Raw genomic sequence first — 19,170 nt, forward strand, 5'->3', positions numbered from 1 at the left:
TACAAAATGAGGTAAGCATGTTTTCTATAGCTTTATAGAAACTGCTGTAATTCTAGCCACCAAAATTCACATCCACATAAAGTGTTAAAGAGGACATATGAGAAGAAAGCTGAATGACAACTAGTTTATATGCCATTTTATTCCTGGACACCATTTTGCCCACACAACATATGTTTTGCGCTGAATTTAGAGGCGCGCTCGTGTCCATTGTGTTGCATTAGTCTAACACAACAAAATAATTGATCCAGATATCAAATCTATACAGATTGAGAGAAACAAAAGGGAATGGGAAGAAAAGGCAAACCAAGCTTTACTGCTGGCAAGCAAAACAGTAATAGCATACTGGTAGTTTGAGTGGTGTAATCACAAATAGGGTTCATTGGGTGTGCATAAAGGCAGTAAATGCTACAGTATCTGTAGCAGTGTTCTGCAGTGTAAGAACACCTGATGCACACCCGAACAAGTAGTTGGGGAGGAACAATGAAATTCTGTATGTCTCAAACAGAAGATACTCCCACATTATTCTGAGCTCTCATGTTGCAACAGAAAACAGTTGCTTCTGTTTGTTTGGAAGAAAGAATGGGAAGACAGAGCTCCACTGAGACTCAAATTTTTATCTGAGGTGAGGCCCTTGGTACCACATCTGTGATGTACCACAAATCTGATTTCAAAGAGCAGTGCCAGCCAAAAGAAAGAGTAGAGCTACAGTTAAGAGACATCCTTGCTGTGTCTTTTATTACCCCAAAACATTCCCATGTATACTCAGCCACAGGAAGGCTTGAATAAAAATAATTGGCAACTGAGTAGTATGTAAACTATGAATTAAAAATGAACAGTCCCAGTAAATTGGTATAAATAGTTCATTAAAAAAAATCCCAGCAGTGTGTTGTTGCTGATGTCTCAGACCAGCAGCTAAAAGCTAATCTTTCCAGAGACAGCCTGTGGCAGAACTTGGCTACTGGCATAGCATGTTTCAGTCTGAACACCAAGAAGTAAGGGTTCCTACCGTTAGGCCTTAACCTAACTTCATTCAACAACAGTTCAACCTGTTCCTCACTGGAATCCTATTATGCTTTTCCAGTAAGGTACAACTCAGGCTTACTATTTATGGAGCTAGTGACTCTTAAAATATACTCTGAAGTAAGTGGCTATTGCTTTAATCTGTGACCTTAAAATTCAGCAAGAGTTAATGTTATGTCGCTCTTAACGTACTGAGCTGCCCATCAGTCACTGATCTGATCTGGCTGGTGCTGTAGCATTTGCTTATGTTGCTGCTGAGTAGGGTGGCAACATAGCTCAGTGGAGCCATCCACCATGAATTTACCTATACTAAATTGCCTGTCACCCAGTGGCCTCCCACCAATATCCTCAGTGTGGGGCTAATAATTACTTGTTAAAAGCAGAGTAGATTAAACTGAGAGATTAACAGGAATGGTGAGGACAGGGAAAAGGAGTAGATTAATAGCAACAGCAAAAATGGAGCTCTTTCAGCCAGATAAAACTTAACAGTGACCAAAAATGGAAGAACAACAAGTTCCTCTGCAAAGTTGCCTTGCATCAGACATCACAGAACAGCCCAGGGTGTGACCTTCTGCCCAAGATAGGGCATGTCCAAGAGCTCAAAGCCTGCAGGCATACAGGGGAGCACACACTCTTGACTTCACATCTATCATGACACTTCACGGCCCTCTCCTCACAGCCTTGATTTCTGCTTCCTAACAATATCGCTGCCTTCTAGCCCTTTAAAAGTGATTAGAAAAAGGGAAAGCATAAAAGTAATAATCAGTAGCAAACATCAGGAAGCAGACTTGCTCCATTCAGGATGGAGTCATGACCTCTGTAAATGCAAAGCTATCAAACAGAACTTTCTAGATCACTTAGAAACACATCATTAGTCCTTGTCACACTGGGACTTAGCTTATTGTGGAAAAGTCATTAGTTTCTTTTCAGATTCTCTGGAGAATTTCCAAAACCTAGCCCTTGCATTTCCTCAGGTTGTTCGTATGTAATTTTATATTTCAGCCCTTGTTAGCTGGTACAGTACGTGCTGTTCCAAGCTTAAATTCATAATTATAGTAAGCCATCATGGCTTCCACTTGTAAATGGAGTTAGACAATACCAAAATCATACTTACACCAGCCCTTCACTGAGGTTATAAAGTCTTTGGAAGGCATCTTAATTTAGGGAGCTTTTATACACAGCCTGCTCCTAACATGACAATCTAACATCTATGCTATGTGTGAGGCCATTAGGATTTCACTTCAAACATTGCACTGAAAACACCCTCACTTTTCAATGGAGTTCAGTTGGCGGTATTTAGTAGTCTTTTGATAAAGTATACAGTTGTTTTCATCACAGCAGTTTGGGGGCTAACTCTTGAAATGACCTTCAGAAGTATCCATTGTGTATTTTCTTTCCTGAGTAACGTGACTGGAACTGGAGTTCTATAGCATTTATTTGATGCAGTCATACTATAGCTAATTGTTTCATTTTCTTACCTTTCTGCAGGGCCAGGGTGCATACCCCTTGACTCTGTCCTTAGAAACCCTAAGAAACCACAAAGCAAATATTAACTTCACTTAAAAATGACACAAAAAATGACCACTTTCCTTGGTCTACTACTCATCCAGAGGTCTTCCTAATTTTTTCCTAGGAGAACGTTACATTCCCGGGTTGGGTAGCTCTATCTATATTGTGTCAGCCTTACTCCTAAGGTTGCTGTCACGTGGTCCTTTAGGATGCTGTAATTCCCAGCCTTCTTACAAGACCCTCAGTTTTTAGGAATGCTTTTTTGGTCCAGTCCACACCTTTTCCTTTTTTTTTTATTTGTTTTGAAGATAAACATCCTCTTGCAGATGATAAAAAAAGGGCGCTTAATTCTCTTGTGATTTTGGTTCAACTCAATGAAATCAGATTTTAAAAAATAATATTCTGGATGAATCTTGGGTGCAAGAGATTCAGAATGTTCATATCTCTGGGTGACTGGAAATCATTTTCTCTTGGTATTATTGTATGTGCCTGTCTTCTAAAGAATTTAATTATACCAAATGATCTATGAGCCTAGAGTTGTGAAAGCTAGAGAAGTTTGTTCAGTTGTGAAAACTAAAGACAGTTGCTGTGTGGCTTTAGTAGTGGTATGTCTGAGTATAAAATAATGTGCTGCTTTTCTTTCTCTTTTCCCTCTTTCAGCAAAGTTTCTGTTTGAGAAATACGAGTTCACTCAGCAAAACAAAACCAACTTTTAAAGGTTGTTCTCGGAGGAAATCACTCTATGCCCCATTACCTGCTTGAGTGAAACCAGACTAAGAACTTCTGTCATGGCAGCTTTTCTGCTGGGAGCTATGTTGCTTATTGTTCAACCTCAGATAGTGCTTTCCAGACCGGCTATAAATTCGAAGGTTGAGACTTCTTCTCAGTCTGTTCAGAGAGAGCTTTTAAAGAAAACATCTCAAAAAAATGACTTCAAGGAAAACATTCATTCTAATGGATCATGCAGGCAGCTGCCACAGACTATCATTATTGGAGTGAGAAAAGGTGGAACAAGAGCTTTGTTAGAGATGTTGAGCCTCCATCCAGATATTGCGGCAGCAGAAAATGAAGTTCACTTCTTTGACTGGGAAGATCATTACAGAAATGGATTGCAGTGGTATATTAATCAAATGCCATTCTCTTATCCCCATCAGATCACCGTGGAAAAAACTCCAGCATATTTCACATCACCTAAAGTGCCTGAAAGAGTTCATAAAATGAACCAGTCTATGAGACTACTCCTTATTTTAAGAGACCCAAGTGAGAGAGTACTGTCAGATTACACCCAAGTGTTCTATAATCACATGCAGAAGCACAAGCCGTATCCATCCATTGAACAATTCCTGATTAAAGATGGTGAACTCAATGTGGACTACAAGGCAATAAACAGAAGTTTGTACTACATTCACATGCAAAACTGGCTGAAGTATTTTCCTCTTGATCGTATCCACATTGTGGATGGGGATAAACTAATCAAAGATCCCTTCCCAGAAATAGAGAAGGTAGAGAGTTTTTTGAAGTTATCACCACAGATAAATGCTTCAAACTTTTATTTCAATAAAACTAAAGGCTTCTACTGCCTAAGGGACAGTGGTAGAGAACGTTGTTTACATGAGTCGAAAGGACGAGCACACCCACAAGTAGATACCCGCTTACTTGAGAAACTGCATGAGTATTTCCATGAACCCAACAAGAAGTTTTTTGAGCTTGTGGGCAGAACATTTGACTGGCACTCATTTGTGGCAAGTTAAGGGTAAGCTTCAGAACCGGTGTTCCAGTGTACATTTAGAAATTTTAAAAAGGGCATTTAAGCTATAATTTATTTGTAAAATCCATAAATACTTCTGTACAGTATTAGATTCACAATTGCCATATATACTAGTTATATTTTTCTACTTGTTAAATTTGAAAACATTTTGTATTGTTTTTCATGGTTGTTAACATTGTGTGTGATGTGTCTATATGAAGAAACTAAATTATTTCATTGCAGAAGATGCTCTCTTGAGAATGCATTGTCTTTTTAATAAAAAAGAAATTAATTTCAACAGAACCCTTTAGAATTATTTGAATACTTTGGCCTTTCTGGAATATTCTGGACTTTTTCCTCTAATTGCTAATTAATATGATAAACTTTACATTTCCAATTTTCTTGCTTTAAAATGTGGTTTAATTTCTTTTTCACTGGAAAATACTATTGTAGTTAGCAGATTGTTCCATCCTGCTTTATAAAATTATTTCCTGATAAAGTGGTGGTACTTAAACATGTTGGGACATGCACACACAAAGGAGTGGAGGTCTCTGTGTAATATGACATATTAACTGTTGTACTTACCTTCGTATTTACTGTTATTACAAGTGCTCCTCAAATCCTTTGGCAGTACAGTATAGGTTTCATGGCAGATTCTTAAGGGTTCTGTGAGGACTAGCTCATACAATCCAGAGTTTGCAGAAATATGGTCAACCTGAAAACTTCCTACAATCTCTGAATGTATATATACTTCATAAAGAAGGTGGGTTGAGAGAAGAATTTAAGCAATATAGGGACATTTTCAAGGTTTCTTATGACTGTTCCTACATTTTATAGCACATTTATGCTTTGCCATCACTGAAAATGAATGCTTACATCAGAAAATTAGTTGGTCTACATTCCAATAAGCAGCATCTTCATTCATACATATATTACCACACTTGTACACCATTTAAGGCTGTTTTATATGAGCTGAGCAGGTGCTCCATGCAACTGAAAATTGCCCGTGGACTACTGTTCATTTCATCTCCTTCCAAGAACTATGTTGCCAAGTCTTGATTAGACTTGTGTGTTGTGGGATTAACCCCAATTCCAGGAACTGTTTTGGTCTTCCACCTGCTAAAAATGGAAATTGTATGTTAGTACATTGGAATAAATTACAGCTTTCCTTGTCTACAGTAGTTATAATGTCTTGTTAGCCATCAATTTCTGGAGTTGAGAGTTAATCCTGTTTCCACACAAGGCTTACTGTGGTACTTTCATTCTGAGTTCCTGATTTTCACTTTATGATCTTGAGTTTAGCCGTTGCATGTGCAGTGGCAACACCCTGTAAATCTGAACTTGTAACTGATTGTTACAATACTTTATAAAATTTCAGTGTAAATTTTTTTTTTTTTTTTTTTTCTGGTGAGATGGTGCAAACTTGGGCACTATGACAAGGTACTGTTTGGATGCAAATATCCCATATTATGCTGCTTGCATGAGAACTGCAGATACTGTTCCTCTCTCTCCCTGTCCTTGTGCACCTGCCCAAGCTGTATTCAACCTCAGAGAGGTCGGTGGTGTTTTATAAAGTAGACCTTTGATGAAAACCTACAAATAAATGGCATTGTACTCAATAAACTATTTTCTGAATTGCATCTTTCCTTTCTATTTTGTTCATCAGTTTCTAGTTTGGAAGACCAGAATTCAAGTCCAGTTTAGATTCCAGTTAAATGTTACTTAAGTATTTGGCTGTAGCCTAGTGGATTGATTGGAAAGTGGTTGGTTGCTGCTGGGTTGTGCCTGCCTGGTCCATTGCTGATACTGAGTATACAAGAATGTAAATTTTCTGGTGGCAATAATGTCAAATCTTATGTGAGGCAGATGCCCAAAATAACAGGATTATAGTACTATCTTGCTCCTATTAAAGTTTTATAAGAGGAATTCATGGGGTTTTATGTAAGGTTGGACAGTATTTTTTTCTACACGCATTATTACCCTATTTCCTTACTACCACCTTTAGTATTAGCAGTGTTAGGTTAACAGTTGGACGTGATGATATTAAAGGTATTTTCCAACCTAAAAGGTTCAGTGATGATTCTAAACTGATCACTGTGTGGGCCATCTGGACGTAAGAGATTTTGGCCTAGAGAAAAGGCTTCCCACCTTAGTACAGTTCCACCTTCACTAGTGCCCTCCTGCAGTCACAGACTAAGCCCAACAAATTCACCAACTTTTTGCTTGGAAAGGAAAAATATGACCGGGAGCCATAGGAGTACAAGGAGGTGGGGTTGTGTCAAGTTCATTTGCAGCAGGTCACACAGGGCAATATAGGGCATGTGTTGAATGTCAGAGCAATGTTGACATGATGCTGGTACTGAGAATACTTTTAGGTGTAAAATGTTACTTGATACCAGTGTCTTGTCTGTCCCTAAGCAGAACACATGCAAATGTCCCCCCCCCAGCAGCACCCAGTATGGGTTGTCTCTGTGGAAAGAGAGTTAGAGCATGAACCATTGGGTCACTATTACTGTCTTAGTGCTAGGCTCTCATAGCATGTTCTCTGTAGGAGCAGGAGGTGAAGTGACCACTTCATGGGGACATCCTAAAGTGGAAGCTCAAGGCTTCTGCCCTAGACCCAAAGTTCAAAGGGGCCCGCCGACAGTGTGTCATACTGAACATGTACACCTTATGCATGGATGGCATGATTGTACAATCACTTATTGTGGAGGTTGCACAGCTAGCTGTGTGTTAGCTATGATAGTGATGGACAGTGAATCACACCCAGGTATAATTTACCTGCCATAGATGCCCTAAGTTCAAGAGTTACAAGACTTAAAACTGGGATCCCAAGTGTGAATTATCAGTTTAACAAGAGCAACGTTCGCTTTCCACACATGCATTACTGGTTTTAAATATATTTGCTCGGCTATTTCTAAAGAAGTGCTAAACAACAAAAGCCAACAGAAGACCATAAAGAGAGAATGAAAGAAAGAGGCTGAAGCATATTCCAATTAGGCCTGTAGAAACACTAACAGTGAGCTTTGAAGTAACGCCAAAATAAAATCCCTGAAAATACCTTGCCAGTGTTATGCAATACAGGTACTTACTTCTGTAAAAACTCCACCAGCGCAGGTTTAAAGTACAACCCCTTGGGTGTTGCTCCAGAGTCTGTTTCCTCAAGGCAGCTAGCCAAGTCTGTGATCACTCTTGTAAATCTAAAATAAATACAACACTTTATGAGAATTCATTGTCCAAATCAAAGCCTACCACTCCCCTTGGGTAGAAGAAGCAATGCCAATCAAATCATTAATCAGGGTGGCACTGCAGGACTAAGTCTTGCCCTTTGCTTCACAACATGGATTAGCGTGTCTTTGAAAGCCAGTATTGTACCTGCAGAGGACAAAGTTTAAACTACAACGATTATCTCATGAACTCTGCTGAAAGAGTATGGAAAGGGAAAGAAGTCTCCTAGGAAAAGAACCCAAAAGGCATTGCTTCATCAAGAACATTGCTACATTTTTACTGTTGGTGCTCTATGATCTTTTTACCTGTTCTGTGCTGTTCCTTGTACACTTTTCCTGATGGTGTAGGTGAAATAACATCTGTATATGAATAAATCAACATTGTTTTGGAACATCTCAGGAAAAAAATTAATCTTTCCTTTTAAATCTTGCTTGAGCCTATTTGCATTAGGCATATGGTAGTCTACGGTCATTGATGGGTGTGTGAGGCTTACCACCATGGTATATTTCAGATGAAAACTTTGTTGCTTGGGCTCAAAGATGACCATTTCATCTTTCCTTGACCACATGCATTTTTCAGACTCAATCTCTATAGAAAGCCATAATTCTCATTCCCTGTCATCATCCACACAGATTTCAAGCGTCTAAAGAGAAATAAGGTGGGATAAGTCATATTTCCATTTATCTTTCTTCTGCTTTATCTAGCATTGCTGATCAGATGTAACAAAATTCACATGTGCCACAGGTAAGAGGCTGTACATCAAAACTACTTCTCAAATATCCCTTCTGCTTTCTCTTTTTCAAAATCTGACTTGAAAGTCCTAATTTAGCTCACATTGTGAATAAAAATTTGAGTAAAAAAAATTAATATTTTGCTTATTAAAAATAAAAGAAATTGAACTTATGTCTTCTAGAATATTAGCAAAGGAGAGCATTACACCCTTTTCTTGCAACAATAACCCATCCACAGTAAATTTTCTATTTAACTATCACACAACAGTTGATGCAGTTTTTAAGTTAATAGTGCGATAAACTCAAGAGTGATGCTGCAGATTTTAAATGCCTTCTGGGATAAATAAAACATGCAAGTCAGGGTGGGGAGCAGCTGGATGCATAGGAACAGCTGGTCTCATTGGTCTGAGAACACTTTTTTTAGTTATAAGGGATGTGAATTTTTTGGCTTGCATATCACTTTGTGTTGTCTATGAAAGCAATGCCTTCAATTACCTTCCAAGTCAATAATCCTATCATAATGACATCATCTTTTACTTGCTACTGACATTATGCTCTGCCAAAACACAGTTTAAGAGCCAAACCCCAAACAGCACGTTCATGAGGGATTCCTTAGTATAAAAAAACTGTCATACATCTGAGACACATAGCTTTAATTATGAAGGTATGTTGGCTTGAACAAAGGACTGTTCTGAAGTGAATGGCAAATTTCTTCTTTACTTAATTTGGATGAGGGTTACAGAAACAGGAACTTATATGCATTCACAATAAACCAGCAGAACACCTAACATGCCCTCCCCTCCTTGGTTTACTATCATCAGTCTGCAGCATTTCAACAGTCATGATCAGGCCAGCTTCCAGGACTCAACACAGCTCAGTCCAGATAACACTCAGCTACAAAAGGAAGAGTTCTGCAGTATTTCTTACAACAGGCAGACATCAGGGTATCTCCTGTTACTGAATTTTGTGAAATTCCTTTTTTTTTCTCCAGTATGTTGCTGTATGACATCTGTCCTGTAATGAACACTCTGTAAGAAAACAGATACATGATCTGATGGTATTTTTATAGAATACTGTTCAAATGAATGGAAAATCACAGCATCATGGGGTCCAAAACATACTTTTGTGTATGTTTGCTCTGATATATTTTAAACTTTAAGAGAAAAAAATTCAGTTTATATGGTCTGCATCACTGCATTACAGGAGGAACTATTGTCACACTGTCACATGCAAGTAGTTATCTAATGCATTTGGTAAACAGACATGTTTAATCAAAGGAACATATTTCCCTTGTTGCTAGAATAGCAGTTATGTTATTGGCAATATTATGAGACTTTCACCCATAATATGAATTGTAGCAGTATTTCTTTTGAAGTAATGGAAACAGTCAACCATTCACTTGATCCACGTAGGAATGGGACCTTTTTTCCCCTTGTGACTTTGAGTAAAGTCCAAAGAGCTGGAATGCAAGTTATGTTATATAGTCAGATAACAAAAGTTTACAGAAACATAGCTAAACCGAAGATAAGGTAAGTGTGCATGTGCTGGAAGAAAAAGAAACTGGAACCCATGTCTTGTTTATTTTAGTGTCTTGTCCCTTTCTTGCCTGAGCATGTGTGTTCCTGTGTAAGGGCAATACTAGAGGAAAATAAGGACACACTGCAGAAACAGAGTGCCTTCTCCATTTTGACTGTCATACTGGCTTGAGTTAGGGCTAGACAGCCACATGAATAGACAAGGAAGTGGATAGTAAGGGAATGCTGGATATAGGGGAATATCTTCTCATAGCCTCATTACCTATGTTCACAACCTTACATATGATGAACACGCACTCTTAGGAACAGCAGCTTCTCGGCCCAGTTCTTGTCTGTGTCACACAGAGAAAAGGCATCCAAATCCACCTGAGTATTAGTTGATTCCCATGCCTTAAGACCTTTTCCAAAAGTCAGTGCAGTATAATGCAATTAGACTTGTTATTCACCTAAGTGTCTTATCTACCCCTTTTTTTGTTTTAAAATTTGTACTAAGTTTTCCATCTGCTACAAATAAAAGGGTCTGATGAATAAATGATTTACAGCCTGCAGGAGGAGAAGGGTTCATACTAAACATTTTGCAGATAGGAGACTTACAAAAGAGGATATTTTCTCATAGAAAAAAAGAGCATCTGTGGACCAGTTGGTTTCTTGCTGACTAGGCCAACTGGATATGATACTACTTTTGGCAGCTTCCCTATTCTTGTGTGGGCTTGAGTTAGATGAATTCCATAAGATATTTATTATTGAATATAGCTATATATTCAATATTATGCATATGATGGTTTATGATGTTGGCATTAGTTTTCTAAGTTAATTATTTAACATCAAATGATGTTAAAATCCTAGGGCCATTTTTTCATACTTAACAGAGTCAGCTAATGCTCAGACATTCATAAAGTGAAAAGAAAATAATATAAAAGTTGAACTGCCACAAATGCTCCTTTGTATGATTCATACAAGAACTTTTTTCTGCAGCCTTATGGTAGAAAGTTAAATTTCAAGCATGATAAATAAAGGAAAGGATTTGCTATCCCTTACAAATAGGGCAATGCATGAAAAATGGATTTTAACAGGTGAATTAACTGTTCATGAAGTTGACCAGGAATTGACAGCTCAGGAAAGTGAAAAGGAAAGCCTTCCCTTTTCTCAGAGCAAGGGTAAAATGGGTGTCACAACCCCTGTGGGACCTGCAGACTTCTGATATGTTCCCTCCAACTTCTCAGAAGCATGGGAGTTTTACTGCCTCTTAACTGTCACCAAAAGATGCTTTTCCTTCTCCTGTTCCCCAGGTTACTAGCCTTGTATTGGTCTGTTTAGCTGTGAGTATACTGCAAATAACAATTTAAACATAAAGGAGAAAATATCTTAGTAGAATCAGCTCTCCACCTCTCTCTCTGCTTGCCTTACAAACAGTTCTGCTGAACCAGTCGGGAGGACAATGTGCCCAGTGCAGAGAAAAAAAAAAATTACTGCTAAACTCTTCATTACCTTATTCGGGAGACAGCTTTGGCATTGTTCCTACTAACTGAAGGACCTCAGCTCTTTAAAATTGCGGTCATTTCTTTGGCAGACAGGCCATCATCTCTTGTGTTTGATTGCCTAGTAATAACTACTTGCTGAGGGATGATGCCCCTAAATTTCTTTTTCCCCAAACCAGTAATTCAGAATGAGACTTCAGCAGATACAGGCCACGGTTGAACACTTAGGCATACTGGTTAATCTGGCCAAAGCTGGTCAGAGCTCTGCCAGAACTGGAGTGAATTCAGCTGAGAAAGAACCCAAACAAAACCTGTTTTTTTCAGCTGCATCCAGTCCCCGGTTCTGGTCATCATGCAGTTGTGCAAACACAAGCAACTCTGAGCAAACCTGAGTGTGAGACAGCCTTTCATTCCAACAGGGCCACCAAGACTCAGCCCACTGAACTACAGAGGTCTTCGGGTACTACAGCACCTTGAGATATTCCTGCCCTCTGTTTGTACTGCCTTAGGACTGGTACAGCTGTGTGGGCAGTTATCCTGCGAATCAGATCAAGGAACTGGTTTTTTATACATTTGCTTTAAAGTACTGGTCATGCAGGGACAACTAGAGAAGTGGCATGCTGTAGCCGTTGTGGGAGTTGGTACAGATTTTGCTGCTGAATGCTTTGTGCGGTGACACCACAGCACTGGTGTGCACATCGCAGCATCACCTGCCTTCACCCATTGAAGATTCCAGTTGAGACCAACCTGTGAACTGACAGTCACTCTTTAGAAAAACATGTAAACGGAATGAATGCCCAGAGATCATTTTTACCTCTTGACTTAGATTAGACATAGTAGTATTCAGACACTATGTGAGGAGGAGTGGGTTGGTAAATGACCCCCAAACCACTCGGTGAGGACACTGCAACAGTGCAGGTGGAGAATTCCTCGCACCTCTCAAAATTATCATGTCTCAATGGGTTCCATTTACTATAAACCACAGTAATAGTATACTACAATATTCCATATATGTGCTTACCATAGTATGCAATCATATCCTCTGAAGCAGTGAGAAATCAAGGAGGATACCTTTTCGTCTTTCTGGTGAACATGGGGTTTTAATGTCAGACTTGCTTTATACTTCTGAGAGGGAATTTCTGATGAGGATATTTTAAATACCATTAATAACTCGGATAAATTCCCCTTTCTTATCTGTTAGATCAATTTCTGAAAACTACTTAATTTGGCAAGTGGGGAATGTATTTAAAAAACTCTACAGACAAATATATCTGTTCAGCATTGATTTCTGCTACAGAGTTACTGACAGTTCCACAAAACTGGTAGAGTCAATGGATTCAGAGCTGAAGTCAGAAATCCCCAGTCTCACTGAAGGCACCATAGTAGAATAACACCTAGGTGCTCAAGTCAATTCCTCTATGTCCCATCAGCGTTATACATCACTCAAGCATTTTAAGGAATCAGATTTGCTTTTATGCATGATTCAGCTAACGGCTACATTCAACACATTTCATTTTTGAACAGAGTATACTAATTTCTAATGCTATGGCAGATACACCCTCACTTGACTAAACATCTTTTGAAGTAACAGTGTCACAATCACTACCATGAAATAGCTACAATTCCTTCCAAGTATTTTATAAGACCCCTGGAATGCAACCAGTGCTACAGTGGAGAATGACATTCAGGTTGTCTTTAAAAGTCATACAAAAAAGCAGACAAGTCAATGTTTTTAAGGAAACCAAATGCAAACCTCTACTTTTAATAAGGACAGTGAAAACTTCATGTGTAGATGAAACAGGAACTTATTTTTAAGCAATCCACCGGAGCCCTAAATGGTAAACCAGGCAGGATCAACTTACCTTGCTCTGAAAATGGAAATGCTGAGGAATGAATCAGTGGTCCCAAAAGGAAAGAATAAGTATTTTAAATCAATGCCTTTCAACACTATATTCAGCCAGAAATAGATACATTGTAAATTTGCCTAGGGACAAGTTGGCAGGTAAAGAGACGTATTTTTAAAGGTATTTCTGTGTCTAGAAATGCAGAAAGGTAACCATTTGGATTATCAAAAGCACATTTATAAGTACCAGATTCTTTGTAAGGGTTGAATACTGTGTCTCTGACAGCTTCCTGAAGGCTTTGTTCGTATTGTTACAGGGAAATGGGCTCTACCTTCAGAAAAAAACCCCAAACAAACAAAGACATGGAGTCCAGAATTGGAGAAAAAACCCTACATTTTAAATATCTACAAACTGAAGTGATGAAAATAAAATCTAATCTTTAAAGACACCTAACACTTAAAGGGAGATCATTTTTCTTTCTGTGCCATCTCCAGGGTTAAACTTGCCATCTCCAGTCATAAGCTCTTTGTAGCTTAGCTGAACCTTCTATGATTTCTTCCTTCCTCCTTAGGTGAAAGTTAGAAAGCAAATCAACCCGGGGAGGGGTGGGGGAGGGGTTGGGAGGAAGCCTACCTCAACTCTATTTTCTAGGGAAAAATTGAAATCCTATCACAGGAATTTAGCATTGTGAAGTGAAGGAAGTGAAATAATGGAAGAAACCCAAATCATCAAACAGAATACAGAGACATGAGACATACACTAGATTTTTCCAGATGGTAAGTTAACCAAACTCTCAAGTAATTTAAATCAACACAGGTTCATCAAAGCCAGCAGACTTTGTTATAATATACTTTTCATCATTAGACAGAGGACTTGAAGGAAACAAAAAGCATCTGCAGTTATTCTGTAATCCCTCTGCACTTCTGAAATGGTGTAAAGGACTTTATTAAAACGAGACTGAAGTCTTCCCTCCCTGGTCCCAGAAAAGAATAACTAGGTTCTTTAGCCATCCTTCTTAAACTAGCCAAATTCTATAGCAGAAAAAAACCAAACCCTCTTTAAGATTCCATAGCAGAGCTGGGTAGAGCCAGATACCTTTCAAAGAAGAAGAAATCATGTGGGAATTAGCCAGATTCAAATTATTCATTAAAACTACTCACGCCTCATAAAATCCCACCCATCCAAATAAGCACATTTCAGTTTTCAGTGACTGCCTGTCAGCCCAACGCATGCTATGTAAACTTGCCTTGCACAGATTTGACTTGTTCAATCTTTTACAAAGCTAATTTAAAACTATCCCTGCTCTACAAATTTTTTAGCAGGTCAGTCAATAATCTGCTAACTTGATATGTCACTTTACAGTTAATCACAAAAAAAAGACAATGAAGTAAAATGCAGCAGAAGGATGCAGACAGTCCCAGGAGTTATGGTTCATTGAGAATGTGTTCTGCAGCCCAAACTAAAAATTTGTAGTTGATCAAGTTAGTTTTCATTTATATCCCTAGATAAGTCTACTAAATTACCCATATTTTGACACCTGTAATTCAAGAATAAGGGAGAGACAGCTAATGAATGAAAACAGATTTTTCTTCTGGCTTTCTTGGAGCTTGTCTATCAGTAAAGAAGTTACTAGTGGTTTTTTGCTGTTTCTAGTATATTAAGTGAATGCCTCGTGCAAAGGAAATGCCACTTTCCTTCTCCCCATTTCATACTTCAAAACAAAACAAAAAGAATATGTGGGAATTGTTGCTGAGGCAAATGCCAATTTGCTCATACAGGCAAGCAATTCAGCAATAGGCAACTGAAGATTGGTTTATATGTGGGCCGTAAGAACAGCCATCATTACTTTCAAAGGCACCTATTAAGTGTCTCCTAACAACGTTTTAGCCTCCATGGACAATCTCTGGGAAAAAGCAATGACTTCTAATCTGACTGCCCAGGCCATGACTATGCTCAGATGCCAGCTGAACAGAGAACCATGTCTGCTTATAACATCCCCAGAGGAATACTGTGGAATCTCTATTTTCCCTCAATGTGGTCTAGATCAAGAGGCGTCCTCAAAAGGGCTCTCTCCTGACACATGATGTTACCATCGAATGTAGGTTAGCTCAAGGGGAAAAGGTGAAAGGTAACACAGACTTCAAAACTGGTTTTTAGTAGCTATCCCACAACAAACTGACATTTTAATTAATTCCTTTCATGAGATTACTTTATTTACTGCATACTTCAATAGAGATTCACTCTCAAAGTCAAGGGGATATGGTCTCACTGAGTGGTGCTGTTTTTAATGAGTGTGCGCTACGGCCATCTGTCTTGATTGGCAACTGGGGGAAAAAAAAGATTCAGGATAGCAAAATATAGCTTGTGGTGAACCTTGATGTAAGGACAAAAGGGGCTATACTGCCCTGCTTCTACCTGCTTCTGTAGAAATCATGAAAAGGAGAAGAAAATAGCAGGCAAGAAGAAAAAGGTGATGCAGCAGTGAGGTCAATTATTGTTTTTATTAGATTTATAGATTTAGCTAAGTTAAGCTAAAGAGAGCACTACATTCTTTCCTAATAAAGCCAACAAAGAAAGGAAATGGCTACATAAAATATAGCAATATAAAATATTTGTAAATAAAATAATAAATTGTTGAAAGGATCAAGCTTTTCAATATTTTTTAAGAGTTTATATTGATATTTCATTTGCAAGAGGTAGCAACGTTCCTTTAGATCATCGAGAGTAATTGAACAGATCTGGCTGCAGATTGTTTGCTGCTCTGAGGATTAAATATAGGAAATGTAAGTTGCCATTCTATAGTTAATGATCCCATAAAATAAACAAAGTCTTATTCTGCTTGTTTTTCGTGGGTATCAGAATGAAAATTAATTATTCAACTAAATAAACAGGCATCAAATCATTTAAAAGCCTATACAATGGCTGGCAAGGTGTACCTCCTGTCTTCTTATAAAAAGTAAGCAGTGCAATGTATTGTAGCTTTTTCAGTACCCTTTGCAAAAATTACATTCCATTGCTGTTCTCCTTGTATGGCTGTAAAAAAATACAGGATTTGAACAACGTCTGATAGTCCTTGACAACCTTACTTCAGATGTCCAGATGATGTACAACAAAAATCTTCACAGCTTTACTTGCAAAACCAGTCATGCAGTGCTGAATATTTGTGTGCTATGCTTTCTGGTAAGTGTAACTTAGAACATGCTTGCATTAATGTTGTCAGGAAAGATTCCAAAATAGAATAGAAAAACTAGAGGTATCTCACCATCGTTCTTTAAAATTGCATGAGTACTTAAGTATGAAATCAGATTCGGATTCTGGAAAGGAGACATAATAGGATTTTCCCTAAGGATCCTTATGAAGATGTTTGGGGAAGCAAACAGCTTTTCTCCAGAACCTGTATATTAGACCCCTTAAATCATATCATTTTAACATTTATCACTACTCCAATTTGCCCCCAATTCCCGATGCCTTTCAAATCAGTGACTTTTGAAGCAATGTAACTGGAGTTAAACAGTCCAGATGAGCTGCTTCCTAGAGATATAAAAGGGACTCCCCTCAAATGCTAAAACTCATATTTAATGGCTTATCTATTCTGAATTCCTCAAATATTCCACAGTTTGCCTATAATGCCTACAGTTTCAAGGACACTGAAATTGTTTTCAAGAACAAAGAGACTAGGGTAGCACATTTAACCAAAACGAATATTGGCTTAGTAGAGTTAATATAACCTATTTTATTCTGACTATACTTTTCTGAATGTAGCAACCTGGTTCAACATTTATTGCCCTTTCAACTCTTGTTCTAATCAAAAGGGAGCCAAAAAAACCCACAAGTGTTCACCTAAAGGCATTTGCACCTCCTAGAAGTGTATCAGTAATAAATGTAATACAATACTATTAACACACTATAAACAGAGTTCAAAGTTAATCCTTTACGCACTTGTGAATACAAAGCAGCAAAGGATGCAGAAGAATAGCTTTTCAAGAAACCCTCTCTTACTGGATAAAATAAGTAGATAAAAAATAAAATTAATAGAGAACAGATAACAAAGGTTAAATGATGTAATGTTTTCATTTTCTGCGTTACTCAACACAGATAAATTCTGTACAAGGTCACTCTGGACAAAACAAAAACAATCTAAATTGACTGTCATCATCTTGCCAGTCCTCTGTCTGTCTTTTTTGAGTATGAACCTTAGAAGAATCCAGATTTACATGGTTTTGGGTTTGGTTTTTTTTAGCATAATGCTAGAGTAGCAATTCTGAATGTCAGTGTCACAGCTAATAGATACCTGAAACTCTCTTTCTTTTGGATCTTCCTGAATATACATCAAAGTTGCTGGACCTTAATTCCATCTCTCTTGGTGGGATTCCACAGCTTAACCTCTCCCAGGCTTGATGTGAGTCATAGTAAGACATTGGTCATGACTGTTTTCTCAAACGAATCCACATAGTTACAGGTATATAGTGATACTGTGATCACACCTGCAAAACAAGAAGAAAAACATAGATTACTGAAAGCTAGGAACATTACAGAACTGTGTGAAAGCTTTGATTTTACCCTGAACTGAGCTAACCTCATTCCTGGAGGTAAAGCAAAACAAAACAAAACCAAACCAACAGAAAAATAAGAACCCACCACCTCACTCAGCTCAGCATTCCTGATGTTTCCTCATGTCTCTTGAGGTCTGACTGTCAGCTTTCCATTGATTCATCCCTCATAGCCTTTCCTAATCTATTCATGCCCCCTCCCCTTTTCTAAAGTCTTTGAAGTTTCAAATCTCTGCTGACCCCAGGCATAGCCTTAGGAAGAGTACCCCACTCCAGCCTACACGGAGCCAGTTTGGCTCTCAATAGCCCAGCAGCCACTCATATCTAAAATTCTTTGAAGTTATGTACCTTAGGCTGCCTTATCTGTGTCATTGTTCTACCTTCTCACTCCCTTCTTTGACAACCTTTTTGCCATTTCCCATGATTTAACTCTATGCATTCAGGCTGGCAAAAGAACAAAAGTGAACTGAGAAACAGTCATAGGTAGTCAATACTAGATTTGTAACAAATTCTCGAAGTATATATTCCCAGCTTTATAGCTTGGATAGAACAAAATGCATTGAGCAAATGCCATTTAATTTTTTTTTTTTTCAGTTCCAAATTGTAATCAAATTAAGAAGAGCAACATTAATTTTAAATACAATATGCTTTGTGGCTAAAATTTAGTGACACTAATAAGACGCTTATAGCCCTTAGAATATTTTCTGGAAGCTGTGAAAAGCCAGGCCCAGTTAGGATGTAAACGCTTACCTCACTTTTCTGAATGGAACTCACACCAGAATTTGGGCCCCTACATTCCCTGTCTGATGCCCAAGAACATATATATCTCTTAGAAAGGGTACCCTGCACTGCTAATAGGAACTTGCTTAGAGTACCCATCAGAAAACATTGCACTATGGAGAGCTCACTTCTATGACTCTGGGGATGGTCCTTCCATCTCTCCTGGAAGCAGGGTCCAGCATCTCCTTCTGAAGACAAGTGAATACCTTTTACACAACTCGAGGAAACTTATTTTCTTTTAAAACAAAGCTGCACCATACTGGTGTTCCTGTCAATACCAGTGGGTAGCATTCATTTCATACAGCTTTAAATGGCTGTACGGCTATTTTAAATTAAATCAGAGTCCCTTTCCAGCTGATGGAAAGAAGGAAACTTTTGGAGGGATTGGCTGACCTGGCATTCTTTAGAGATTTATTCTTGAATAAGATGACACACTTCCTGAATGTGCTGTTTACTGCTAAAGTAGCAGAGGAAGTTTCCACCTCAAAAGTAGGCACCTAGACTTCTACTAAACTAACACCCCCACCCCGCCTCCAGTGACTACAATACAGCATGAAGAAGCAGAGGGCCCTCTCTAGCCTGAGTGGGTTCAAAGCCATGCACCCCTTCTCCAGATGAAGAGCCCCTATCAGAAGGCAGTGTGCCCCCCGGCCTCTGATGGAAGCAGCACTTTCATGTGGAAAAGCACACAATGCGCAGGAGAGTCATCTGAAAGACTCCAGCGAAAGTAAGTTAGTACTACACAAAT

At 38.5% G+C, this 19,170-nt stretch overlaps 1 protein-coding gene across 1 annotated transcript; it reads left to right on the forward strand.

Annotated features, from left to right (window-relative positions):
• Positions 1–3,196: 3,196 nt before the first annotated feature.
• On the forward strand, positions 3,197–4,523 carry HS3ST1 (heparan sulfate (glucosamine) 3-O-sulfotransferase 1). The gene has a single exon (XM_010146570.1). It carries the CDS (start codon positions 3,318–3,320, stop codon positions 4,278–4,280), a length of 963 nt encoding a protein of 320 aa, XP_010144872.1. The 5' UTR covers positions 3,197–3,317; the 3' UTR covers positions 4,281–4,523.
• Positions 4,524–19,170: the final 14,647 nt, after the last annotated feature.

The sequence above is a fragment of the Eurypyga helias genome, unplaced genomic scaffold (genome assembly GCF_000690775.1).
Source record: "Eurypyga helias isolate BGI_N326 unplaced genomic scaffold, ASM69077v1 scaffold44092, whole genome shotgun sequence".
NCBI classification, from domain to species: domain Eukaryota; kingdom Metazoa; phylum Chordata; class Aves; order Eurypygiformes; family Eurypygidae; genus Eurypyga; species Eurypyga helias.

Bases quoted from the DNA above. Each gene is read 5' to 3' on its own strand.
- HS3ST1 (XM_010146570.1), top strand. From the start codon at position 3,318: ATGGCAGCTTTTCTGCTGGGAGCTATGTTGCTTATTGTTCAACCTCAG.